This window comes from Prorops nasuta, unplaced genomic scaffold, assembly GCF_024137725.1.
Source record: "Prorops nasuta isolate Cenicafe-Biocafe unplaced genomic scaffold, Cenicafe_Pnas_1.2 PNAS00011, whole genome shotgun sequence".
Lineage (NCBI taxonomy): Eukaryota > Metazoa > Arthropoda > Insecta > Hymenoptera > Bethylidae > Prorops > Prorops nasuta.
Window position 1 is genome coordinate 714,873 of NW_027116808.1, and position 26,862 is coordinate 741,734.

At 33.7% G+C, this 26,862-nt stretch overlaps 4 protein-coding genes, 1 long non-coding RNA gene and 1 other non-coding gene across 9 annotated transcripts in view; 4 read left to right on the forward strand and 2 right to left on the reverse strand.

Moving 5' to 3' along the window:
- LOC136777673 (neurexin 1-like) overlaps positions 1-4,263 on the forward strand; it is a 193,835-nt gene extending 189,572 nt beyond the window's left edge. The window contains exons 22-26 of the mRNA XM_066734143.1: positions 434-675; positions 784-901; positions 2,463-2,636; positions 3,451-3,685; positions 3,819-4,263. Coding sequence (XP_066590240.1) covers positions 434-675; positions 784-901; positions 2,463-2,636; positions 3,451-3,685; positions 3,819-4,263 — 1,214 coding nt within the window. The remainder of the gene's footprint in view (positions 1-433; positions 676-783; positions 902-2,462; positions 2,637-3,450; positions 3,686-3,818) is intronic.
- LOC136777797 (U6atac minor spliceosomal RNA) lies at positions 1,320-1,425 on the forward strand. The gene has a single exon (XR_010823311.1). It is a non-coding gene; the product is annotated as a U6atac minor spliceosomal RNA (small nuclear RNA).
- Positions 2,644-3,590, reverse strand: LOC136777681 (uncharacterized). The gene is made up of 3 exons (XR_010823288.1): positions 3,341-3,590; positions 3,055-3,129; positions 2,644-2,974 (listed from the first exon to the last, which is right to left on the reverse strand). It is a non-coding gene; the product is annotated as an uncharacterized lncRNA (long non-coding RNA).
- Positions 4,264-9,129: 4,866 nt separating the features above from the next.
- On the forward strand, positions 9,130-15,557 carry Sra-1 (Cytoplasmic FMR1-interacting protein Sra-1). 3 transcript variants are annotated; one of them, XM_066734146.1, is made up of 15 exons: positions 9,130-9,235; positions 9,799-10,019; positions 10,098-10,277; positions 10,353-10,534; positions 10,595-11,119; positions 11,190-11,394; positions 11,467-11,681; positions 11,753-11,883; positions 11,966-12,136; positions 12,212-12,294; positions 12,409-12,477; positions 12,660-12,733; positions 12,806-13,211; positions 13,289-13,488; positions 13,551-15,557. In XM_066734146.1, the coding sequence occupies exons 2-15, from the start codon at positions 9,810-9,812 to the stop codon at positions 14,773-14,775; spliced, it is 3,876 nt and encodes a 1,291-aa protein (XP_066590243.1). In that variant the 5' UTR covers positions 9,130-9,235; positions 9,799-9,809; the 3' UTR covers positions 14,776-15,557. The 3 variants fall into 3 exon arrangements, with proteins under 3 accessions (XP_066590243.1, XP_066590241.1, XP_066590242.1); XM_066734144.1 differs by lacking the exon at positions 9,130-9,235 and adding an exon at positions 9,247-9,726; XM_066734145.1 differs by lacking the exon at positions 9,130-9,235 and adding an exon at positions 9,247-9,571.
- A 153-nt stretch (positions 15,558-15,710) lies between these two features.
- LOC136777675 (WD repeat-containing protein 55 homolog) lies at positions 15,711-18,261 on the reverse strand. Its single transcript, XM_066734147.1, has 8 exons — positions 18,110-18,261; positions 17,890-18,024; positions 17,173-17,362; positions 16,920-17,102; positions 16,780-16,853; positions 16,561-16,727; positions 16,114-16,331; positions 15,711-16,023 (listed from the first exon to the last, which is right to left on the reverse strand). The coding sequence occupies exons 1-8, from the start codon at positions 18,135-18,137 to the stop codon at positions 15,765-15,767; spliced, it is 1,254 nt and encodes a 417-aa protein (XP_066590244.1). The 5' UTR covers positions 18,138-18,261; the 3' UTR covers positions 15,711-15,764.
- Positions 18,262-18,645: 384 nt separating this feature from the next.
- roq (roquin) lies at positions 18,646-26,690 on the forward strand. 2 transcript variants are annotated; one of them, XM_066733934.1, is made up of 13 exons: positions 18,646-18,867; positions 19,320-19,482; positions 19,560-19,782; positions 19,852-20,070; positions 20,147-20,897; positions 20,968-21,137; positions 21,208-21,470; positions 21,530-21,634; positions 21,705-21,919; positions 21,993-22,111; positions 22,183-22,327; positions 22,409-22,670; positions 22,762-26,690. In XM_066733934.1, the coding sequence occupies exons 2-13, from the start codon at positions 19,321-19,323 to the stop codon at positions 22,879-22,881; spliced, it is 2,754 nt and encodes a 917-aa protein (XP_066590031.1). In that variant the 5' UTR covers positions 18,646-18,867; position 19,320; the 3' UTR covers positions 22,882-26,690. The 2 variants fall into 2 exon arrangements, with proteins under 2 accessions (XP_066590031.1, XP_066590032.1); XM_066733935.1 differs by having other exon boundaries at positions 20,986-21,137.
- The last annotated feature ends 172 nt before the right edge of the window (positions 26,691-26,862 follow it).

A 26,862-nucleotide genomic window follows, 5' to 3' on the forward strand; every position in this document is an offset into this window, starting at 1 on the left:
TAAAAACGAAGCTTTGTTTCTCTATAGTAACTGAATTCACTATCAGTAACAATGACCATTAATCAGGAAGAAGAATAGGAAGATAAGGAATATTTTATTAAATTGATTTGATTGCCATTTGTTTGGATCATCCGGTGATCAATCATAACCTTGTTTAGTGGACTATCGTGATTATGCTTGCCTGATCAATGGTCAAACAAAACGTTCTCAATCTTAGAAATAATAATAACAATTCTATATTTATTATTTCTAAACACAATAACATAAATTTAATATATATAACATAGGAAAATACTGTCTATAAAAAATAGAAAGAGGATTTTTATAAATACTATAAAGATTGTTTATTGTATTATTAATTTTATGATAAAAAGTAATTAGATTATAGATCTAAGTATATCAATATGGTACTATCGGTTGCGATTGTTTTCAGGTCATCAACTTTCGGTGTTCAACAGCCAATCGACTATTCAAGTAGGAGGAAAATGGAATCGCAGCAAGGGCAGAGTCGAACGACCGTTTTTGGGTGTTATTTCCGGTTTGGTGGTAAATGGTGCCCGAATTCTGGAATTGACTGCTGCGAAGGACGGCAGGATTACGACCAGAGGCGATGTTCAATTGCTCCCCCCTGGCAGCCTCGTGGACCGAGCTGCACCGTTTCAAAGAATGCAACAGGTCAGTCGAATAATTGCACCTATTAACGGTAAAAAATCGAAAATACTCATCCACTTACTTCGAAAATCGCTCAAACACATTTATTCGCTTCAATTTCCGGCTATCCAGACCCCCGCTTCCGGTTTTCCTGGTGTTATGGATGATCTGATATTTTCCGGCGCCGGAAGTGGCTGCGCCGAAGATGATGAGGACGAGGAATGTACGCCAATTGACGATCCAGGTGCCGGTAAGTGTAAGTAAAACTTTCAAATAAGCAAGTAATATTATCCGCACGATTATATAAAAGAAACGTAAGCAGCAATCGATGTAACCTTGAAATTTAATAGTGTTTTGCAGCAAGAAATATCAATTTGCAATTATTATTTTTATTATACTTCATAATGAATCGTTAAACTTATCGTAAAATTATTTTAAATATTTCTATATGGCACATGCATGCACTATTTTAAAAACTATGGAATAATGTTATAAAACCACTGTCAAAATTTGAAACGTGTTAATTCAAGCTGCTTTTCTATTTGTCATTTTTTTCTATCTATAATAGTTTTCGCGTTATTAACGAAAAAAGGCGCAATTTGCTCTCTCGCTAGTGACTGAGGTAGTACCCAGTCAGTATATAAGCTCGCTGCTAGTCGATACTGGTTGTGTAGTATGAAAGGAGAGATGTTTAGCACTCCCCTAGACAAGGATGGAATACACATAAAATGGTAAGGCACTGTCGCTTTTAGCGGCTCTTACCACCATTTTTTTCCAATATCTTACATAAAAAGATTTAATACAAATATTAGATAAACACCGACGAATAACATTTAAAATAATTATAGTTTAATTTATATAAAGTTAAAATAAAACCATGCGACTAGTAGCGAGATATAAGCAATTGCTTCCTTTATTTCTTCTTGCAATATTGCAATACACTGCTGCAAAAGAAAGGAAATGAGACAAATAAATTTATATTACAAAACGTGATACGAGAAATGGACGAGACGTTACGAAGGTGCATAGCGTATACGCACATGCTTTAGTGGTCGGAAGAGGAAGTGGAAGGGGAGAGGTGACGTAGGACGGAGCTTTATATGTATATATATGTATACGTAGAAGCGACACATATCGCATGGAGCAAGCGCTACCTTTTCCTCTTCATGCTTGCCCGGTTGTATCTTCGATTCATTTGCATATTTAGGATCTCCGCTCGAAGATAAATTATCCGCTGCCCCTCCTTTCACTTTCGAACTCACCTCCTTTAGCCACGTGCGATCCCACTTGAAAATCTTCTCCGACTGACTAAAAACTGAATTAATATGTCCACTTTAATGTGCACTTTACATTTCCACCACACATATAATTTATTTATTCTGTATATTCTAGTTCTAATAACAACAAAATAACACTCATATTTCTCTCAAAGAATATTTTTACTAATTTTTTAGGGGAAAAGAAATGATTGTCAAACTATGTTGTATTTAAAATTGATAATTTATTGCATTTTTAGCATGTATGGCTAAAGCGATGTTTATTAGATTAGAAGTAATTTATTCAAATGCTGATGCTTCCTGTAATCATGGGCATATTGAGTATTTTATACCGTATCATGCTCATGGCTCTCTATTTATTTATTATTATTTTATTTAAATTATAAAAAAGCTTTTTGGCTTTATTACATTACATTGATTGCAATATATATACGCGCGTAAATATGCGAAAGCGATATTTATCAGATTGTTTCGGTATATTTTGAAAAAGGATAAAACACAGTATTTATCTTCAATAATAAAATTTGTTAACAGATGATCTTATCACGCCTGTGTACGTGGCACCAACACGATCACCAGTAACATTCCGGCCAAAAATATACAAGGAAAACATTCAAGAACGACCGTCCTGCGACGATGAAGAGGATTGCGAAGAAGGCTCCGGCGATATGGAGACTACAGAAGAAATTTTTGTTACGTCTGCCACTGGTGTGTATATAATTACAAAAATAACTTGGAAACTCCAATGTTAACTTCTTCCCAAAATATTAATAACAAATTACCAAATTTTTTAAATATTCCAAAATAAAAAATATTATGGACACGTCAATTAATTTATAACGCTTTAAACATAATTAAACGATTTTATTGACTTTTAATAACGCAATGATTCTGCGCATTGATTGAATTTATAATTCGTCATATAGCACATGTACACGCGCTTCACAACGGTATTGATCTCTTCTTTAATAACATCTGCTCTCAGTTATCTTCCGCATATCCATGATGACAGTATAACTCTCTGCTGGCTACTCTTCGCATATATCCTGAAAAACAATAATTTTATAAATAACATCAACACTTATTTCTCTCGTAAAAATCTCAATTTTCCGAAAAAATACTTAACCTCTCATCATATTAAAATAAGTGTTCGTGCCAAAGATCCAGTCTACATATCTTCTACTCGCTGGTAAATATAAACCTAAAAAACCATACAATAATTTAACATTTTCAATAAAAAAAAAAAACTAATCCAAAGCAAAGTTGAAAAAAGAGGAAGCGGTGCAGTTGCAAAAGTTACTCGGATAAATCAGAGTTTACAAAGTAAAAGCACTGCGCGTACATGTGCATGGCACAGCTATGTCATCCAGGACCAAGTTTATACGGGCCTGGAACCCGCGAAGTGTACGTACCTGCGAACATACGCACGCGTAAATATTACCGAGTCTCGGACATGGCTCGATTCGTTGGAGAACACGCGTCATCCTGGAGGGTGTCCTAACGTGGCTGGTCTGATTTACAGCAGATTCCAGTTCCGTGACGTATACAACCCAAGTTCGAGATTACACGAGCAGTCACTCGAGCAGCATCCAGACCTCCTTGGGACCGGCGTCGTCCTCGTCGTCCTCGTCGTCGTCATCCTCCTCGTCCTCGGTGTCCTCGTCGTCGCCCACCTCCAGCAGGGACATTGTGACCGTTGTCTCCGTCCAGTACAACAATGTTTCCTCTGCTGACTTAGAGATCAGTCACGGCAGCAGGTGAGCCACGCAGCTATTATTATCCATCTCGTTGGAAAAATCGATCGGCAGATTCAATCAATGACCTCTCTCGCAAACTGTTGCGCACGTGCCTGCCTGTTGCGTTAATTTACACACGCTAATCTCGTTGCAGCACAACGGCAACGCAGCGTTCCACAACACCGACCACCACGCTAACGAGCACGTCTGAGATGACGGACCCCCCACCACCTCCTCCGCCGCCGATGTATCCCCCCATGCCGACCCCGCCGAGGGCCCCAGGGGGCGCCAACAACAACAACAAAAGAATAACGTCCGAGGCTGCTGAAAACGCAGCGTTGATCATCGGCATCATCGCAGCTGCCCTCATAGCCATAGTACTCATCATTCTGATCATCCTGAGATTCAAGCACCGACCGGAGACCAGCTACAAAGTCGACGAGACGAAGACTTTCTGTCAGGACCCGAACGCCGCGTTACTGGGAGCTGCCGCTTCCGGTGGTGGACAAGCGTTCAACAGTACTATGAAAAATGGTGCTAATCCTGCCAAAACCAATAAGAAACGTGAACTCATCGATATCAAAGAGTGGTACGTCTAAAAGTTGGCCAAGATCGGTTCTTGAAGAGGACGAAAGAAGGAAAGTTGCTCGCTTTTCTGCTCCTTGAAAAAGACTCGGAGGATCGATGTGGTTATAATTTTTGTTGGAAAAAGTGACGTATGAGTGTGACTGGTGAAATTGATAAATATGCAAACTGTATAGTTGCGATGGATTGTTATATATATATATATATATATATATATATATTGTACTGTATATTTTAGTCAGCCATCTCTGCTAAGTTTATTTCGTTAGGGCTCTTGAAGAACTGGTAGAAATACGAGCTCGAGTAGCGTTCGTCTGTTTTCGTAGATGAGCGACCAAGAACAGAATCCCTTGGTCGCTGACTCATGCATATCCGTCAGCTTTTTTTACGAGAACGCTACTCGAGTTTTGTACCGAGCAATGGTTCTTCTATCGGAGACGTCGTTTTCTTCGATGTTGTTTAGCCAACTTGTCAACGGGCGGGTATTCAGCTCCCCCCTCCCCCTTGTCTATCTATCTCTTCATCTCCTTTCTTCTTCTTTTTATATTATACGTGTATGTGTACACACAAATGTAAAGTGTTTAACTGCTCTTCGTTGGCAATATTGACTTTAACATATAGAAAACCTTTCTTCTTAAGGTTGATGCTCAAGACCGTCGAGAGCCTTTTAATAAAAGGTGAATTATTGGCCGAATAACGTCTATTGCATTTTAACGGTGCGAACAAGACTGCTATGCGCAACACGATTATTGATTTCTCTATTGACAAACGAACGTGAATATAGGCCAATTCGTTACGAATCATTGGCAATATGAGATTTTCCATCCATATGATCAGTTTCTCGCTTTTATCTCTTTTGTAACATCTCGGTTCATTGAAGTTCAAAACGCAAACACGAAAGTATGCGGAGCAGTGATCATTATTTAGTAATTATAATGATTGTTGTATAGTAGTATTATAAATAAATATATATATATATACATATTATAAATATGAAAATATAAATACAGATATAAATATAATTATACATATGAATATAAATAGTATTTATAAATTATGTTACGCGTGTAAATTGTTTATCAAATAATAAATTTTATTAATATCGCGCGAGAGTTATCCGTGAAATTCGGAACAGCGATTATTTCCGGATGAAAAATTTGTCGGTACATTTTGAACATTTGAGAGAAAACGTAGAAATACACTATCGAGTCTTCGTAATGACGGGGCGTACCGAAAATAACGTAAGAAAAAATACACAGGGTGTAAATGCAGTATTGCCATTAAAAATTAAGCGAACAAATTTCAAGAAAAATTAATAACTCGTTACACTCGGTTTATGGAATTAAAATTCGTCCGAAAAGATACGAGAGACAACAGACACGAATTCGATGAAAGCAATAATGTGAAGAAAAAATAATTTATCAACTAATAAGACTTGATTTGAGATAGAAAAGTGGCAACGATGAAAAAGAAGGCGAGACAGAATGGCAAATTCTGAGAGTGGTTCTGGTTAGACCAGAATCGGTTCCTAATAAGAGAGAAAATGGCTTACAGACCGATTGTTTATACTTTTTAAAATGGTCTGCATTAGAGCTACGGGTCTACTGCATACCAATCCAACGCCATTAGAAGTGAGAATATATATAGTTATGGATATATACATTATCAGCATTATAGCCTGACAAGTACCTACCGAACGCCATGAAGCTAAAAATATGCATGGTGCATATTACCAGTACCATCTATTGGTGAATTTAGTCGTTTTTAGAGTGACATTTTTCATATGAGTATACAGTTACTCGTTCCAATGGACTAGCGTTGTGTAGGTACGTGACAAGCTCGTCTATCGAAAAATGTGGTCATTTTTGGACCGACTTTTCGTATACGTATACAGTTACACATTTCACTTCACTGTCATTGCGTTGGTATACAGCAGACCTGTGGTTACGAGTCTATTGAAAAAAGCGAGAAAAAGATCCAAAATAATGCGAAGGGTATACGTGCGTCGTGAGAAGCCCACCGAATGCGAGTAAACGTCCGATATTTATGCAAAACTTTTCGCTATTTTGTACGAAGCGTAAACGAGCGAAAATATCGAGCGTATAGTATATTTTCGATTCTCCAACTTCTTCCGCTCTCTCTGTGAAAACGTTTCGTTCGTACTCGAACTCACTGATAATATCTAGATAAACAAGCTTCTCTTATTACACTCGAAAATCTTTGAAATTCTTAACTAGTCGCTTGATAACCTTACGGAATCCACTGCTCTATCTACGCTGCTATTCTATAAACGTGTGTGTGTGTGTGCGTGTGTGTGACACATACATAGAGTACTTTTAACAAAGCGTTAGAAACAATTGGGTGTATAGGTTTCACGAAAAGACTCGTGTATTTCAAAGTACAACCTCAGGGAAGCACAGCTAACGTACTTAAATTTCACACCAGTCTCTGTTAAAGCGTTCTTAATTAAGCGAGTTTGATCGTTATTCGAGTAAATCACACGTGGAGCTCGTTTCTATGTAAAAGGACTCTAGAAATTCTTCCACGTAAACGCACAACAGTTTGGGACAAGACAGGAAAGAGAGACGAGGGTAAATAGAGTTTTTTCTGGGAATTTGTCCAGTCGAGAGAAACCTTATCAGTTTACCGAGAATCCTGAATAGTAAATAAATACACTAACACGATACTATGGCGACTGCTTCTTACAACGAGAGTTTATCAAAGCACAATTATCTCTTCTTTACAGACCTCGTAAATCGTACTTTGCTCCTCCTTTAGAATCGATCCCTGTTCTACGAATCATTATTCAATGTGGATTTCGTATATCTATATACGTGGTTAACTTGAACGGGCAGTCTTAACGATATATCATCGTCCTTTCGCTTGAACGGACGATGGATTTAAAGCAGTGTTAAAATTGAGTTGGATCTCTAAAATTAAGAAATCTATCAGTCGTATTATTATGCACCATTGAATCAAAACTTGTTACCTTCTATAGTAATTCTAATTCAATTCTAACGCGTATTTGTGATCGCGTATACTTTTCTTGCTGTACTATCGTGCTACTTGTAGTTTAAACAGGCCAATCGCGTTCATCCTTCATCCCTCGGCTTTCAGCTTTCTCAGCTTTTCAACACACAGCTGGCTAGAAGATTTCAAAGAAATTATTAGTAATTAAAGATTTAAAAAATATAAGAGGGGTGAGATCTCCCCCCTCGAGTTTTCACTTTATTATATACTATAATAGTATCTTCTTGCACTTTAAAAATAGTTACGTATTATATCTTCGAAATGAAAAAGTTGAAAATTTCCATTTTATACTTGTTGAGCTATCGAATGACTCGTAACGCACTCTATGATCGCTGCTATAAATCTACCCGTTCGCTGTAAAGAGACGACCTTGCGAGAATCAAAGGGGAAGGAGAGAAACGTTCAGGAAAGGATAGAGGAAAAAAAAACGTGAGCATATATTGTTATCACTGCCGCGCACTACCCTTCCCCACAATTCAGGTTTCCGTATCTGCATATCCTTTGATGTACCGATGACTCATGTTTATACTAATATTCTTCTATAAGCAAAATGTTATTCTACTATTAACTTATACATGAAACTTGAATTTAAGTGTGTCGAGGATAATAAATCTACCCCACCCTACTCCCTCTCCACTGTTACCATAAAACTATCCCCCATTCCCCGTATGAATCAAGCGTATATAGAAATGGCTGTAAAAGAATGGTTAAGGATAAATGAAATAGGGAAAAGAAGAGTCAGAGGTGTAATAAGCGATCGGAGAAGGAGAATAAAACGACCGGCTAACAGCTGTATGTAGTATTACTGTAGTTAGATGGAATTATATTTTACATTGTACAGTTATGCGTATGGATGGACTATCTTAGATAGAAGCTACGTACGTGATAAGATTGGAAATGTGGCTTTGACGATAAATTATAGAAACAAAAGGGAGCTGTGTGTGTTGACACGTATAAACGCGAATTATACGTAGATTTGCGTTTATTAATAGTAAAGACAAAGAGAAGCCGAATTTTTACAAACGCGCATACGTACATACGTTGTGTATCTATATTGTTATAGAATTCGACTGTGTGTACGAAAGGTTTGTCCTGACTGAAAATAATGAGGATAAAATAGTGTGTAAACATAGTCTATATTATAAATATTATATTGCAAATGCGCATCAAGAGTTTTTCGATCGTAATGTTTGAATCAGCAATTTCGTAATTTCATTTCAAATTAAATAACGGATATATTAATAAATAATATATAAATGTATGAAATAGCATCGATGCATTTACTTAGATTTTTTACACATAAAGGCGAGGCCTTCTGTGCCGTTTTGTTAAAATTGCAAGTCCTAAAAGAAATCGTAATTAGTCTGTCCAGTGTAAACAGTGATGGCTCATTTTCTTCTTTTGCCTGGCGATCTATCCTTTTTCAGGAATCAGTACCTCTCGCATTTTTCATCGATTCATCACATCAAATCTCCATCTACCCATCAGTCACATTGTCACATACCAGTTACCACCTTAGTGCGCGTACAGCCGCATTTATTAAATCTCTTCAAACCGGAGACGATGTAAATATATAGGAATAATGCCATAACTACAAAATTATATGAATAAAGAATTAAAAATGCGAATAGCCTTCCAATTATTTTCATACCTTGCACCATATGTTATGAATAAGTTTATTATACATATTTTTAATTCATATACAATGTAAGGTTATGAAAGCAGGCCTGAAAACACCATCTTCTGGAATCCACCACTTGGCTCTTCACTGGCTCACTGCCCAATACTGGTAACTGCTGGTAACGTGGTAACCTGGACTGACCTGGAGACCCTGGGGCCTGGAGTCACTGGTTGGACTGGATTACTTTACTGGCGTTCCGCGTTAAGGCGTTACTGCTGCAGCGCCTACAGGCAGCCTGAGCTATTATTTCTGTGTTAAATGGTGGTGTGGCCGGTGTAGGTGGATAAGCCGTAAGCACGATCGTGGAGCCCTGACTGTGAATAATCTTCCCATATCTCTCCCCAAAGTAGAGGCTATTTACACTATTTGACAGCGTTTGATAGTTAAATTGGCTATAAAAAATTTAATAGAGGATGGTTGAAGGGTAGGAAATATAGGAGTCATTCTGCAGCGACTATAGTGCAGATACTTTACTTCTTATTGATCAACAGTGATACAATCAATCTGTTAATTTTCTTAATTAGAATTTAATGTCATATATGACGACGCTTACAATTTTATTATCGGTGTAAGGAAGCCAAGGAAGGTTTTTATACAAGTGGTGAATGCAGGTGAATGTGGGTGGGGCTAAATGTTTTCAAGTGAAAAAATACAATTTCAGCAAATTTTTATATGTAATTATATAGAATGACAGAAGCTTGAAATTATACAGTTAACGTTCAAAGAGTGATTTCTATATGTTTTCATTTAATTGCTTTAGTGAATCGTAAGCTTTATTGGCATAAACATAACCTAAATTTATAAACACTTGTTAATTTTTAATTGTGACAATTTATAGGTAGTGCAAAAATGGCTACAGATAAAGTAACTTTGGGTGATGCTTTGTCAAATGTAGATGTTCTTGATGAATTTACTTTACCTGATGAACAACCTTGTATTGAGGCTCAACCTTGCTCTGTTGTCTATCAAGCTAATTTTGATACCAATTTTGAAGATAGAAATGGATTTGTCACTGGAATAGCTAAATATATTGAAGAAGCTACAGTTCATGCCAGTCTGGTAACTAACTTTATTAAATCTTTCAATCTTGCAGTTAGAGAATTTAAATTTTTCATCTTAATTGTTTTATTGTTTTAGAACGAGTTATTAGAAGAGGGTTTGGAGCATGCAGTTATGTTGTATACTTGGAGATGTTGCTCCCGTGCTATACCACAGCCAAAATCTAATGAGCAACCAAATAGAGTTGAAATTTATGAAAAAACAGTTGAAGTTTTAGGCCCAGAAGTGAATAAGCTATTAAGTTTTATGTATTTCCAAGTAAGTTAAACATTATTTGTCAGCAATATCATTTCTGAAAAGTGTTTTTCATTATAAATAAATATATTATTTCAGAGAAAAGCTATAGAAAGATTTTCAGCAGAAGTGAAACGGCTCTGTCACCATGAGAAGAGAAAAGATTTTGTTTCGGAAGCTTACTTATTAACTTTGGGAAAATTTATTAACATGTTCGCTGTATTGGATGAATTGAAAAATATGAAATCCAGTGTAAAAAATGATTATTCTACATATAGAAGGTAATTTTTTAATCAAATTTTGATTAATAGTATGTTGTAAATTAATAAGTAATCTTCTAGAGCTGCACAATTTTTGAAAGTAATGTCAGATTCCCAAACTCTTCAAGAGTCCCAAAATTTATCCATGTTCTTGGCTACTCAAAATAAAATCCGAGACACAGTAAAGGAAAATCTAGAAAAAATACCAGGGTATGAGGAGCTACTTGCAGATGTAGTTAATATTTGTGTTCACATGTTTGAAACAAAAATGTATCTCACTCCAAATGAAAAGCATATGCTAGTTAAAGTAATGGGATTTGGACTATTTTTAATGGACAGTGAATTATGCAATATCAATAAGTTGGATCAGAAGAAAAAACTGAAGCTAGACAGAATAGATAGAATTTTTAAGAATCTAGAAGTGGTTCCATTATTTGGTGATATGCAAATAGCTCCGTTTAACTATATTAAACGATCAAAACATTTTGATGCATCTAAATGGCCACTATCATCATCCTCTAACAGTATGAGTCCACAAGCAGATCTAATGGTTCATCTTCCACAAATAAGAGAAGATCATGTAAAGTATATTAGTGAGCTGGCAAGGTAAATTTATAAACACTACAACAAATTAATTATTTTAATTAATTTTTTATAATGTGAATTTTAACAACAGATATAGTAATGAAGTTACTACTACATACAAAGAGTGTGGCAGTGATTCAGAAAATCGTGAAACTGCTGAATTAGCTTTACGCGGATTGCAACTCTTATCTCAGTGGACCAGTGTTGTAACTGAGCTCTACAGTTGGAAATTGTTACATCCTACTGATCACCATATGAATAAAGAATGTCCTCAAGAAGCTGAAGAATATGAAAGGGTAAGAGTAATTAGGAATAATCTTATGAGCCCTGAACAACCAATTACTCTACTGCTGCTATTCTTTTTATAGGCAACTCGTTATAACTACTCGGATGAAGAAAAGTTCGCTCTTATTGAAGTTATAGCCATGATTAAAGGGCTTCAAGTATTAATGGCTCGGATGGAGACTGTATTTATTGATGCTATTCGTCGAAATATTTATGCCGAATTACAGGATTTTGTGCAATTAGCATTAAGAGAACCTTTACGAAAAGCGATCAAAAATAAAAAGGATTTAATTAGAAGGTGTGTAGATAATCAAAAAATGTTTAATCCTTACCAAGAAATTATTTTCATTAACATTATTGTGTTTTTAGTATTATCGTTTCAGTAAGAGAAACTTGTGCCGATTGGCATTTCGGTGTGGAGCCTGTCGGGGATCCAGCATTAAAAGGGAAGAAAGATCCAGATAATGGATTTGGCATTAAAGTTCCAAGAAGAAATGTTGGTATGTTGAAAAACAATAATTTGTATGCGGAATAATAACTTTAATGTGATTACTTTAATGATTTGCTATATGCTGATCACAGGTCCTTCATCTACTCAACTGTACATGGTACGGACAATGTTAGAATCTTTAATAGCCGATAAAAGTGGTGGAAAACGAACTTTAAGGAAAGATATTGATGGTCAATACCTTGTGCAAATTGATCAATTTCATAAAACTAGTTTTTATTGGGGCTACCTCTTAAATTTTAGTGGTAAAATGAAAAAACTCTTTTATAAAAAACTATTATATTTTTAGTACGTTTATTAATAATTATGAAACATTACAGAATCCCTGCAAAGCTGTTGTGATCTTTCTCAATTATGGTACAGAGAATTTTATTTAGAAATGACTATGGGACGAAAAATACAGGTAAATATAATTTAATATTTCATTTCTCTTTATTAATATCTTTAAAATAGCTGTCTTCAATAAGTTTTTAATTCTGTTACAATCAAATCTTTCTATAATCACTTTCATGATTAGAAGTGTCAAGTACGCCATCAGCATAATGAAGAATGCAGTGACTTGATCACCATGGAGAAACGTATTCAGGTACAATATTTATTAGCTATTGTAGCAGAAGGTTTTGTATAGTGTGAGATGTGCTGGTATCTAGTGTGTGCCTATCCTGAATTTAATGTGTAGTACAGATATCGAATAACCCCACTGTTTTATTTGTTGTTCAATCCAAAACTCAGTCTAAGTATTAATTCACTTTTATCTTAATGTTCCAGTTTCCAATTGAGATGTCAATGCCATGGATTCTAACAGATCATATACTGAGAAGTAAAGAACCATCCATGATGGAGTAAATACATTAAATAAGAAAGTTATCACAATGTAGCTTGTGAATTTTATTAATGATTTAAATTAATTTCAGATATGTATTATACCCTCTTGATTTATACAACGATAGCGCATTATATGCTTTAACAATTTTCCGAAAACAATTCCTTTACGATGAAGTAGAAGCAGAAGTTAATCTCTGTTTCGACCAGTTTGTATTTAAACTCAGTGAACAGATTTTTGCTCATTACAAACAATTAGCTGCTAGTATTTTATTAGATAAAAGATTTCGAGTCGAGTGTGTAGCACTCGGAGCATATTTACTTCCATATCCCAGTGCTAATAGGTACGAAACTTTGCTGAAGCAAAGACACGTTCAATTGTTGGGACGAAGTATCGATTTGAATAAATTGATTAAGCAACGTATTAATGCTGATATGCAAAAATCTCTAGACTTGGCAATTAGTAAATTTGAATCGGGCGATATAACTGGAGTAATAGTAAGCAAACAGTATTAAGTCTATTATTAAATAATTCTATACTAAAAAATATATATTTTTTAATTAAATTATTTTAGGAGTTAGATGGCTTGTTGCAAGTAAATCGTCTAACGCACAAGCTACTCTGTAAGTGGTTAGCCTTAGATGAATATGATGCTATGTTTAGGGAAGCGAATCACAATGTCTTAGCACCTTATGGGAGAATCACTTTACACGTTTTTTGGGAGCTAAATTACGATTTTTTACCGAATTACTGTTATAATGCTGCAACAAATAGGTAATTATTTCTACTGAATTATATTCTTATAACTTTATTATTACTTAAATATTTTTATATAGGTTCGTAAAATGTCGAGGTCTTCAATTTGTACAGCCTGTTCATAGAGACAAACCACCTCAAATGTCACATCATTATTTATGGGGTAGTAAACAATTAAATCTGGCATATAGTACAATGTACGGACAGTATTCAGGATTTGTTGGGCCCCAACATTTCCGTACAATATGTAAATTATTGGGATATCAAGGAATTGCAGTTGTAATGGAAGAATTACTAAAAATTGTAAAATCTCTCATACAAGGAAGTTTACACCAATTTACAAAGACTTTAATGGAAGCAATGCCTAAAGTTTGCAAACTTCCACGATACGATTATGGCTCTCCGGGAGTTTTGGGTTATTACCATGCACAGTTGAACGATATCGTACAATATCCGGATGCTAAAACGGAACTCTTTCACAATTTTCGCGAATTCGGAAATACCATTCTGTTTTGTCTATTGATGGAGCAAGCGCTGTCACAAGAAGAGGTTTGTGATTTGTTGCACGCGGCACCTTTCCAGAATATTTTACCTCGACCTTATTGCAAGGAAGGTGAAAAACCAGAAGCGAAGCAGAAAAGGTTGGAACAAAAATATGCTGCATTGCAGATTGTACCGAATGTAGATAAATTGGGTACTGCTAAACAGGCGATGATAGCCAGGGAAGGAGATTTGCTTACGCGGGAAAGATTATGCTGTGGATTGTCTATATTTGAAGTCGTTCTAAGTAGACTACGAAGCTTTCTAGACGATCCTATCTGGGTTGGTCCACCACCAGCGAATGGAGTAATGAACATTGACGAGTGCACCGAATTTCACAGACTTTGGAGTGCATTGCAATTTGTTTATTGCATTCCTGTTGGAGAAACAGAATTTACTGTTGAAGAATTATTTGGTGAAGGACTCCATTGGGCAGGCTGTGCTATGATCGTCCTTCTTGGTCAGCAAAGACGGTTTGAAGCATTAGATTTTTGCTATCATATACTCCGAGTTCAACGCGTTGATGGAAAAGATGAAAATGTTAAAGGGATTCATTTAAAACGAATGGTGGATCGTATCAGAAGATTTCAAGTTTTAAACTCTCAAATATTCGCTGTGTTGAATAAATACTTGAAAAGTGGGGATACAGATGCTACCAGCGTTGAGCACGTTCGCTGTTTCCCTCCACCAATCCACCCTTCCATTGCACATGCTCAACAACACTATCATGCACCAGAATATTTACGACAAATTAATCATCAATAAGGTATAATATTTAGTATAATTTGTAATACAGTATATATAATTATATTTGTAACTCATAATCAGTATGAGATCATCTCTTGCATTTATTGTAAGTTATTTTAATCTCAATTTTTTCGTATAATTTTTAATTTTTTGAATAACGCTTTGTGGTATATATTCCATTTAACTTACATGTAGAACATCATAAAACAATATCTTATTATATACATTTAATACATGCAATATACTTGGAAAATATTTATACCATTTTTCTCTAATGGTTGCAATCTTTCATGTGATATGATTATAACACTCAATATTACCACATTGGTTAAGAAAACATTACAACTATAATGAGCTGCAAAAGTTGTTAAACTAAAAAAGCGGTGGCAAATGAGCACTTTAAGATTTGACTGTATGAACACAATAATAGTAAGTTATATAGTCAAATAATACGATACCTATATGCCGACGTTAGAGAAAATCCCTGTATATTGGATTATTAATCTTTTGTACCCTGTGTTGTAGAATTATTTTCATAAATATATAATCATATATTGCCTGTGTAATAAGAAATGAATTTGAGGAATCAAATGAATTTACATGCATACTTATACATTTGTAAATTATCTTTATATCCAAATTATGTATAAGCTAAAACATATAATCTCAAGTACAATAAAGAAACAGGACTGAATATATCAATTAAGAGTCAAAATTAGTTTTTAGCAATGCATATAATATAAAATTATCTTTGTCATATTTTTTATATTTAAGTAAAACTGTACATTGGCTTTTTAATTAAATGCGTATACACACATAGTGTATTTCGCTTTGTATATCATTATTTGCATTTTACTTTTTACCGCTAGAGCAAATCATGGAAAGAGATGATCACCAATATTCATTCTGTGAATCAATGTAAAAGTGGAGAAAATATACAAATACAAACCAAAAATACTTATTAGTTTTATTTTATTTTTATTAAAATAAGATATTAAATGTTTAAACTATAAGTCAGAAAAAAAGTCTGTAGCATTGTCTACTTTACTGCTCGGAAGATTGTGTTTAAGCTGTTTTTGCTTTCCACCTTTGATAGGCTGATTTAAGTTTATATCTTCAAAATATTGTACATTCCAAAATTTTACATCATTATCGTGAGAAGATGAAGCGATAAAAATACCGTTGTTACTGACATCCAATGCTTCTACTGAATAATCATGTTGACCTACCACACCAAGCTGTCTATTTGGGAATATACTCATTGCTCTGCAATTAAACAATTTTGAGATATTATATATATATATATATATATATATCTATATTTTTTTTAAACTGAGTGTTGTTAATCATTCTTACCTAAGTATTCCATCTTCATCTCCAGTAATAACAATATTGTCTGTAATAGGTACCATACAACTTATTGTTTTCTTTGTAAAACTTGATAATTTATCAGAGTGAAGACCAAATTCTTCCCAATTAAATACATACATTGCACCTTTACTACTAGCTGTCAAAAGTTTTCTTTCGGATTTAAATAAACCAAGGCAGGTTAACTCTTCATCATACTCTATCGACTATAAAAATGTTACAAGTAAATTTAAAATCAGTTTTCATGACCATCCTTAATTTTAAACAATATAGTCAATGTAACATGAAGTGTGTGATCACTTTTAACCATTTTAAGACTGGCATGGTTTGTGTTATGCTGATCATATTTTTTAAAATTAAGTATAGTTGCAAAAAGTCTTCCTTAATAATATGATTATTTTTATTAATTATGCTTCAAACATTTTGATCTAATACCTGAATGTGCACTTTCTTTGCTGGTAAATTAAATGAGGTAAGTGATCCATCCCCACTAGAGCATACCAGATATTTTCCTTCATTATTTGTTATCATATCACTGACATAATCTTCCATTTTTTTTATTGAAAAAATTGGTTGACTTCCCTGTTGTCTTAAATCCCACACTAAAAAAACATAAGTTAATACAAGAACTATATGTTATTTAATTGACATTACATTTTACTACACCATCATCATCTCCTGTGGCAAAAGTATTTTCTCCAATGATTGTCATTGAATAAACTGGCTGTCTAAAGAAGTTGTATAAATTTAATTACCTATTTTCTCAGTTTTATAATAAAGCTTAAAAAACTTACTCATGTGCTTCTTCATACACTCTTTTCAATTTTTCAGTCTCTAAATCTGTAAGCATAATAGATAAATCTTTTGCAGTGGAAAAGAGTGTTTTTCCATCATTGCTAAATTTTATACAACGGCAAGCTTTAAGATGAAGTTCTAGAGTAGATACCAAAGTAGTTTCGTCATTGTTATATTTGTACCTAAGATTGATTAATTCTAAGATTATTATGAATTATCATTAAATTTACAAAATACATGTTTGAATCATACAGTAGAACATCTCCAACGATATTAGCTAAAGTTATTAAATCCTCTTCTGGATGAAAACATATGTCTACAACAAAATCTTCTACAGTAATTGTTGGAGGATGGTTTCTATGAAGTTCCTTAGACCTTTTAATCGATTTTACTAATTCATCCTCTTCTTCTTCAAGATCTAACAGTTGTTCTGCATTTGTGCCTAAATTTAAAATATTAAACAAAGGCAAAGATAAATATATTAATTTTTTAAGTACAGGGTGTTTTTTCAGCAACTCCTAAAAATGCTCATTTTGACACAAAGGATTGCCAAATTATTTCAGAAACTCATATGCTAATATACAGCAAACTAACAATCTTGTATAGCAAATTGAACATTTTGAAAGTTGGTAAAAGAGACCCTAATATCAGATTTTAAGAATAGCAGAACATAGGGTTGCATTATTTGACTATGAAACAGACACTTTCTATAGCTTATCATATACAATAAAAATATAGACAATTAAGATTTTATAGTTATTTAGCTTTAGCTGCCTCCAGTATTCATTATAAATACTATTTTTTCTCAAATAATATCGCTCACAATGTTTATTTCTTAAATTAAACATAAAATCATAATTATGTTATAGGCAAAGGTACTATAATCAAATATTACGAAATCTCCTGTACTCCGTTGTTTAGAAAAAGTCCTGTACACTTGTGGAATTAGAAAAGTAAAACAAATTGCACCTTTGGTAGCTTCTGTAGAAGTTTCACCGGCGTCTTCATTTGACACATTACTGCTATTGCTTAAACTATCGTCACTATCATAGCTATTATCGGTACTATCATCATCGTCTTCGTCACTACTATCATCTGCAACATCTTTTATAATAACATCAGTAACTCATTATTGTGATTATATTGTAAATATTAATATTTTATTATAATAAACTAGGTAGTTTAATACCTATCAATTTTCCTGTGTCAAGATGCATTATAATATTTATAATCTTACTTATAGTAAAGGTTATGTTTAATACTTTCTACATATTTACTAATCTTATGTCTCGTTAGATTAGCCGCGCGCCTCACACGTAAACGGTTCCTAAATGCATCGAAAAATTAGGAAAAGTCATACCTGATGGCGATTACTGTATGCATCAGCCATCAAGGCGGATTTTATGAAATATCGAACATCGAGAAAAACCCATCGAAGCAACTCCTCCCTTGTTCTCATCTCATCACTGGAAGCATTCAGCACAGATAAATCAGACAACAGTTGAGCAATCTTAAGAAATTCTTTTTAAAATTTTATTACCATTGATTTAAACTATAGGATTTAAGAGTAACAGCCAATAGCATGCATTGCTTCCTCAACAGTTTTCTCTGCTGAATGATGCAATACATCGAAAAACAGAATAGACTTAAAAAGAAGCGCCACCTGTAAAAGTAAGTAAAGTGACGAATCATTTTTCTAGATTGTTGTACCGAAAATTGCTTTACGGATGGTTCTCTAACATTCTCTAGTGAACGAACGAACGACGTGATAGAGAAAAAAGACAGGAAAGAGGAAAAAGAAGGTGTCTACTTCTACGGAAGGAAGAGCATGCTGATTTGGCCTTTTCCAGTCTCTTCAGTAATTTCGAGCTTTCTTGCTTTGACGGTGGAGATACGTGCGATGTAAACTGATTATTTAATGTAATGTTTTTTGAAAGCAATAACAAGGTGAGTGTGTCCTCCTGTTTAAATTCCTCCGAGAAACTTAATCGGGCGTATTGAAATCGAAGGAAATCTTTACATTGAAACCAGAACAGACGTCAGAAGAATTTTAATTCAGATTCGTCATGTCTTCAGTTCTCTGTTGCAAGAAGCGAGTAACTTTTCTACGTTCTAAGAAATCCTTCAACTTGTCGATTTTTCATTAAAAATATCGTTCGGAAATAAATTTGAGAAAGGGAGAAAGATAGATAAGATAAAGAGAACAAAAAAAGTAGTTTAAAATTCCAACTAATTTAATAGTATTTAAATTCTTTAGGATTTTCCAGAAAGTACTATAATCATTTTAAGTCCCCTTCTGCTCATGTGCCTAAAGAATCATGTTTTTAAGCAAAATATAATTTTGTAATAGGGTGAAGTGATAATTGTAATATTTGTAGTAATTTGGTTATACATTTCAGAATGCCAATACAGGCACCACAGTGGACTGAATTTTTATCTTGTCCAGTTTGTTGTCACGATTTTGACGTGGCCCCCCGTGGTCCTATTTCTTTAGGATGTGGACATACTATATGTCGAACTTGTTTAGCAAATCTACACCGCAAGCAGTGTCCCTTTGACCAGGTATATTACTAAAAATATTTTATTTCATGTAACTGTAAAATGGTCAGTATTAAGTTTCAATATATTATCTCTTATAGAGTGCTATAAATATAGAAATTGAAAAACTACCATTAAATGAAGCTCTGTTACAATTGGTAGGAGATTATAATCCACCTAATTTTACAACACAAGCACTTCTACTGCAATACCAGAAGCTTATACCAAAAGAGGAACATGTTGATTATTTATTGGCAAAGCGTTGTATCGATAACCTTGCTCTTTATCTCAAACCATGTCAGACAAATCCCAATGTCACATCTGGTAAAATTATATTTCAAAGTGAATCTTGCAAAGTCTTCAAATTGACCTAACACTATTTATTTAATCTAGGTATGGGACTTATTTCACGACCAATGCAACGTAAATTAGTAACATTACTAGGATGTCAGCTTTTAGAGCCAGAAGGAAGAGCTAGAGCAGTAAGAGCAGCTAGAAGCTTAGGAGAACGCTCTGTTACAGAGTTAATTCTTCAACACCAAAATCCACAGCAGCTTAGTGCAAATTTGTGGGCAGCTGTAAGAGCTCGAGGCTGCCAATTCCTTGGCCCAGGTATTATTTTCTTCAAAAAACTTAATTAACATATTAGTTTTTTATGAAATATTAATTATATTATTCTGTCTAATAGCTATGCAGGAAGAAGTTTTGAAACTTGTACTTCTGGCTCTGGAGGATGGTTCTGCTTTATCAAGAAAAGTGCTGGTGATGTTTGTTGTTCAACGCTTAGAGCCACATTTCCCTCAAGCTTCTAAAACTAGTATTGGTCATGTAGTACAGCTTTTATACAGAGCAAGTTGCTTTAAAGTTTCAAAACGGGAAGGAGATTCTTCTTTAATGCAATTGAAGGAAGAATTTCGGACCTACGAGGCTTTAAGGAGGGAGCACGATGCGCAGATCGTACAAATAGCAACTGAAGCCGGATTGAGAATTGCCCCAGATCAATGGTCTGCCTTGCTTTACGGCGATACCGGTCATAAGTCGCATATGCAGAGTATTTCGGATAAGCTTCAAACACCACAATCGTTTGCGCAAAGTGTACAGGAATTGGTAATAGCTTTACAACGTACTCCAGATCCTGGACAGCTCAGTAGCTTACGGCCTCAATTGGAGCTTCTAGCTGCGATAGATCCTAGTCCTGAAACGGAGCCACCAACGTTAACGGATTGCCGAGCAGCTTTAGAAGCTGTAAAGAAGGTTGTAACTGCGCTGGTTGAGTTTATCCAACAACATGGAAATAGAAAATCTCAGGATGGAGCACATAATGTTGGCTCTGGTCAAGCAAAATATAAAGTGAGCATGTGCCGCAATCTGGCCCTTAGGGGATCCTGCCCTCGTGCGACCAATTGTACATTTGCCCACAGTGATATGGAGTTGGACAAGTGAGTTTTTTTTAAATCTATTTCCGACATAATATCTTATTTTCCAAATAAAATGATTATAAATTTATAGGTATAAATCGGAAAACAGAAAATTAAGCGGTAGATCAAGTTTACCGCTGACAAATAACTCGGACGTTAAAACTGAAAAATCAGCTGTCCGTGTGAATGCCAAGGGATTTAAACAAAATGACGATTTACAGTATCACTCGATAAAGTCGAACGAAAATGCGCACAGAGAGAGTAAGTTCTTTCTTATATTTAATAAGAACTAAATATCCGATCAATTTTAACAAATTTATATTGTTAACAGATTTTAATGGAGCAAACAAAATACATACAATACCACATCCTCTAGTGAACAATGAAAATAATTTTGTTGGTTCTTTGACAAACTATATGCTACCACCACCACAAAACTTGTCGCACATGATTCCAGCAAAAAATGTAGACTTGCACTGTCCTCATTATATCATGCCAACAGCACCTATTAATTATAACAATCCCAATCTAAATATGTGGGATACATTACAAATTTCACAAAATATTCAAAATGGAATACCAAGCAGTAAAAAGGTATAATTATTAAATTGTCTAAAATATAAAAGTTAGTTACTTATTAATAATTTTTACAGCAAAGAACTGTAGCCAAGACTTTAGCAATGTTATTACAACGCAGAATGGAGATACTGAATCAACTTGAAACTATTATGAATAAGCAAACACCATTAACAAAGATGGTATTAAATTTGTGCAACACAAAAATTTATTCTTTTCGGTTTCTAAAAATAAATTTTTTTTTTTTTTCAGAATTTCGAAGTCCAGGGAGGTCATCCCGTATCATCTAATTTGTCGATTTGGGCAAATGCTCCAGTTAATTCTATAGCGCCATCTCCAAATATAAATTGCAGTAATAATGTCAGATGTACAGATTCTATTTTATTTGATGATGAATTTGTGCCATTCGATACTGTAGCCACCAGCAAATTCGGTCCAATATCTAAAGTATCAAAAACTTTATTAAGGTATGACGATTGTACAATATCGTGTTTATTTTTAAAATATTCAATTTACTAACGTAATTTCAATATTATACAGGTCTCCAAATAATACACAATCAACTACGCTATATAATGAATCAGGACCACCTGCAGTATCAACATTAAGACCTATACCAACCCCAAACTCACTTACATCCTGGTATTATGGCAATCAACGTGAGTATTTAACAAAACGAATGTTATTAATCGATTTCAAATGAAATGAAGTTAATTTTTAATTGTTGCAGCTTATGCCACTATTGACATAAATGGAGAAATTCAACCTGTTGGAAATAATGGATTTGGAGAGCAGCATATTACATTTGGACGAAACACTTCTGACCAAACAAATCAAGCACTGTATGCTCGGCAAGAATGCCAAATGCCAAAAGAGTAAATTTACCTTTTATTATAGAAAGAATATATATAATTAAGTCACCTCATTCTTTTCATAAACAATCAATAACTTTCCAGACTGATCTTGGAGTCACAGAGAGTGAAACAACAATTGAAGCACTTGGAGAAGAAAATCAATGATTTGAAGCTTGCTACGCAAGGTGCAGCTTTTTCAGCTGGAGAACGATTAGCTCAAGAATTGCAAGTGATAGAAGCTGGAATTAGAGAGAAAGAGAAAGATGTTAGAAATTGGAGCCCCTACAGTTCGATTCCTTGGGTTCAAACATCAAATAATTTACTTTCCAATCCTAATTTCAACCAAGATTTTAAACCCGAAGGAGTAAGTTACGTAGCTTTCTCTTGATTCAGCTTTTGTATCAGCATAATTGTATGTCCCTCAATAATTTTTTATTTGTGCTCTTATTTTATAGGAAGATTCGTACGAAGCTGGCATTGCAAATGACATGCGGGAATTAGAATTGCGATGGGAATATGAGCTTCAAGAGCAAGAAAAACATTGGTCGAGTGAAGAAGATACATCAAAGAAATAAAATGCAAGGTCAGCCAAGGTTCTACTAAATGCGGCAAGACGTTTCACATGCTCCAACATTTCAAGTAATCATTTGTGAGTCAACCTTTGTAGTAGTTACGTTTACTACACTCTGAAAGTAAGTAGAATTTGTACTATTCCATGAAGAGAGATGCTAAAACAATGATTAAAATCAAAAACTGGCGAGATTTTACCGAAAGAATTAATTCTGCTACATTCATCTGTATTTTTCATGGGAATCTAATGTGTAAAAAATGATATTTTCTCCATTATGCTTACACAGCAATCACAATTGACTTTTGATTTTTGGAAATTTTAATAATGTAAGCGAAAAGAATCTGTAAATATGTAATATCACAAAGTAATTTTATAGATGCAAACGGTACTTTGTGGATAATTCACGTTTCCTTGTGCAAAAAAATTTTATTAATTCTAAAAATGACCTCTTCAAAAAAGCAGAGTATTTTAATAAATGAAAAATTGCTGTTACACTTGAAAAAATAAACGGAGGTTTAAGTAGATCATAATTATAATTTGCTTTGGTTAAATGTAGAGAAAATTTAATAGAATTCACATATTTTAGCAGAACTGAGTTTCTATTATATTTAATATTGCTGTTATATAGTAAACATTTATAAAAAAGATAATTCTTCAGTATGTGAAGCAGATTTATGAATCATTCTTCACGCGCGCGTGTGATACTTTTTCTTATTTTAATTATTATACCTGCTTAAACAATTTTGTTTATAGAGAGATTAAATTACACATCAGTCAATCCTCAGTATATAGTATACATAAGCTATAACGAATGTTTATAAATTATCATTTAAAAACTATTTTATTTCCATTAATAATTTTACTGTAATTATTGCAATTTTTCGATGTTTTTCCTCTTTACGCTATATTTACAAAGGAAAACAAATTCTTGTTCTTACATTGACCAACTTAAAGAAGAAACATTTTATAGTGAGTGTAATGTTTCTCTTTGAGTATGAAGTACTTTATGCTTGTCAAGATCCATTTAAATATGGAGTGCCACTGTCATTACAATGATAACGTAGTTTATAATGAGCTATAATTTGGATAAAAAAAGCGAAATGCATTTAAGATAATAAAACAACTGGTAAAATTATCAAATCTTTCGTGAAGTATTGAAATACAACAAGACTAAACACGCGTTCCTCTTGTGCCTGAGAACGTTTGCATTTCTTTGATAATTCCTAATTTGATAACGCAAGACTGTTTCAAATCTGAAGAAAATAATCATTAACGATGGCTTTAAAAAGGTCGATAATTTTCCGCATTTGTAAGGAAGAGGAAAAATAGCAGTTCGATTTAACGGACCTACGTGTAATTAATTAAACAGTCACATTGGCTTTTTTCAAGAATTTCTGTAAACTTTGGAAATTAGACTCAGATGAAAGATGTACTTGAAGTACCAGAAGCTTTTAATTAAAGATTTTAGGTAATGATCAAATAGTCAGCTTAGGCCATTAGATTTTGACAATTAAACAATATATTGAGTTATAAACCCCGGAGTAAGGAGAGAAGGATTTGCTACTGAGCAAAAAATTATTAACTAGTAAAGGTTTCATAAAACTATACTATATGTTAATCGGGTTACAGGCATAGTCATGTGCATTGTAATAACCTTTGGGTTTTTTCTATTTTTATGAAATAATATATGTAGTATAAATATTAATAATTCCAGTTTTAATGGAAGAAACATAGACTTTTACATAATAGAATTATTATGAAGAATTATATCTTTTCAAATCTTTATAATCGGTGAGCTGGATGTATTAAATATTTCCTTATGCAGTTTAAGAAAATCAGCAGATTTACGGACAATTTATCCAGAGAAATTCTAGTAAAAATATACACTTGTGGTAAAAATAATGGTGCAATTTCGTTTCTTACTGACAGTAGAACAGTTTGTTTCATAAAGTATTCGGAACAAGCAAGATTACATTAATTTATAGATCTTTTTTTTTATTAAGAAATTTACCGAATTGTTTTATTGCAAAATAAGACGTATTTATTCGATAATGTTTATATTAATTTTGTATCATGTGTGATATTGCTGAATTTCATGTAAGAACTTTGCATAAATTGCCTCTTGATATTGTAGTTGTATTACATACTAAAATTTAGGCATTTGTTTCCTGTTGAGAATAATGTTATAACTGCAATTAAGATTCTGTTTTATTTATGTGCTTAAAAAATGCGTTACATTTATTATTTATTTTGTTACAGGATTCAGACGAGAAATTATTTTTATTGAAAGAAATGTTGAAATAATGGGAGTTTAATTTGCAGTCAATTAATTATAAATTTAAGTCGTTGCTTTTGTTTCCGTTCTGCTTGATCGAACAATTTTTTTATTGAAATGTTTCTTACATACGTCAATTTATGTTAAAGGTGATAATAGTACACATATTTCCTTCGCACTAAACGAAACTATGTATAACAATAATTGATTGCAAGTCAAATTCTTGTAAATTTCTGTATTTTGTCACTCAATTACCCTGTATACATATTTTTACACGTATATATAATATATATATACTCGGTAAATACTCGATTATTTTTTCAGATACATGTACATTAAATTGTACACTGTAATTTCTACCCTTATTTTAATTATATTTGTTTTATAAAGGTTTAGAGGGCATTTCGGTTGAAGTCTATATTTTCTCGCTATGCGCAGTAAACGTCAAATTTTTACGTATAATTAGAAGCAAATTAGGTTACATTTATTTTCTACTCTTTAGCTCCTTAAGTGTCGTGAAGGGAAGAGATCGATGCGCAGTGCTCATGAGCAATAATTACGCACCGACCTTCTCTCTTTTCGATTTTTCAGGGTTTAAAAGAAGGAAGACTACTTTTTTTTTGTTTATCCCACTCTTCTGCCAATTCTTGCAAGGTGGAAGATAAGGGAGTTTAGATGGAGAAATTCGCCCTCGTTTTCCTTTGTTTTTATTCATAATGGAGAAATGTTTGTAGAGTAATAGAAGTGATGAGGGCTGTGTACAATGGGAAGTAATAAGCGCAACAATAATGTTTGTGCAAGCTTCAAATTAATTGCATGTTAAACATGTCACTATGTGTATGGTGATACACGCGTACCTATGTTAATGGTATGAAACCACATACAATCTATATTAAAGTTCTTTGTTTGAACATACAGAACAATAATAATTATATACATATCGGTATATATATATATATGCATATAGTCAGCACACTTCGCACTTAGCAGTACAGATAAGTTTTTGTATGAATTTATTCAGATTTCATTGTCTTTTTTTTTGTTCAAAAGGGCATTAGCATAATGGACAATTGAAACAAAAGTATCTGTTACCGAAAGAATGACAAAACTCATTTTTCTCTCACAGTTAAATCCTAATTCCCTGATAACAATATAGAGCACTGTAGACATTGTCCATTATGTTTACAAAATAAAACAGATTATTTGTTACTTAAGACTTATTGCAAAATTTATGAAAGTGCTACATTAGCATTGAGTATTTCCATAAAAATGGTTTATAGCTTCGAGATAAGCGATATCGAACACCACTACAATAGTTTTTGTGTTGTTTCATGCACAAAGAGCACAGAGAGGGAGAGAGAAAGAGAGAATTGATGTTATCATATAAGAATCAAATTGGAAGCTTGTTATGATACCACAGAAATTATTTGAAAGCTACAGCGTCAAAACTATTTTGTATCTTTTGTGCATATGCCCGTGAGAAATTTTGATGTATTTTAAAATTGTACTGTAAGTGATAAAAGTGTAATATATTTATCTACTCGATATCAAATGTTTTGTTTCTTCTTCCTTATCCGATATTTGAATTTTGCGCCATTCTCAAGTTCATGAGCGGTGGGAAGGAAAGCTTCCTTTCTTATCGATCATTTTTAGCCAATAGCTGGAGGAAAGGGCCGACAGATGGGGGTGGGGTGTTTAAAAATGGACGTT

Coding starts and splice junctions, on each gene's coding strand:
- LOC136777675 (XM_066734147.1), bottom strand. CDS start 18,137: ATGCATCTTGACACAGGAAAATTGATAG. Junction 16,728..16,779: donor TGATGATGGTGTAGTAAAAT/GTAATGTCAATT, acceptor ATGTTTTTTTAG/TGTGGGATTTAAGACAACAG. Junction 16,332..16,560: donor CAAAGAAAGTGCACATTCAG/GTATTAGATCAA, acceptor ACATTTTTATAG/TCGATAGAGTATGATGAAGA.
- Sra-1 (XM_066734146.1), top strand. CDS start 9,810: ATGGCTACAGATAAAGTAACTTTGGGTGATGCTTTGTCAAATGTAGAT. Junction 11,120..11,189: donor TATATTAGTGAGCTGGCAAG/GTAAATTTATAA, acceptor TTTTAACAACAG/ATATAGTAATGAAGTTACTA. Junction 11,395..11,466: donor AAGCTGAAGAATATGAAAGG/GTAAGAGTAATT, acceptor TTCTTTTTATAG/GCAACTCGTTATAACTACTC.
- roq (XM_066733934.1), top strand. CDS start 19,321: ATGCCAATACAGGCACCACAGTGGACTGAATTTTTATCTTGTCCAGTT. Junction 20,898..20,967: donor AGTGATATGGAGTTGGACAA/GTGAGTTTTTTT, acceptor ATAAATTTATAG/GTATAAATCGGAAAACAGAA. Junction 22,112..22,182: donor CTGGTATTATGGCAATCAAC/GTGAGTATTTAA, acceptor TAATTGTTGCAG/CTTATGCCACTATTGACATA.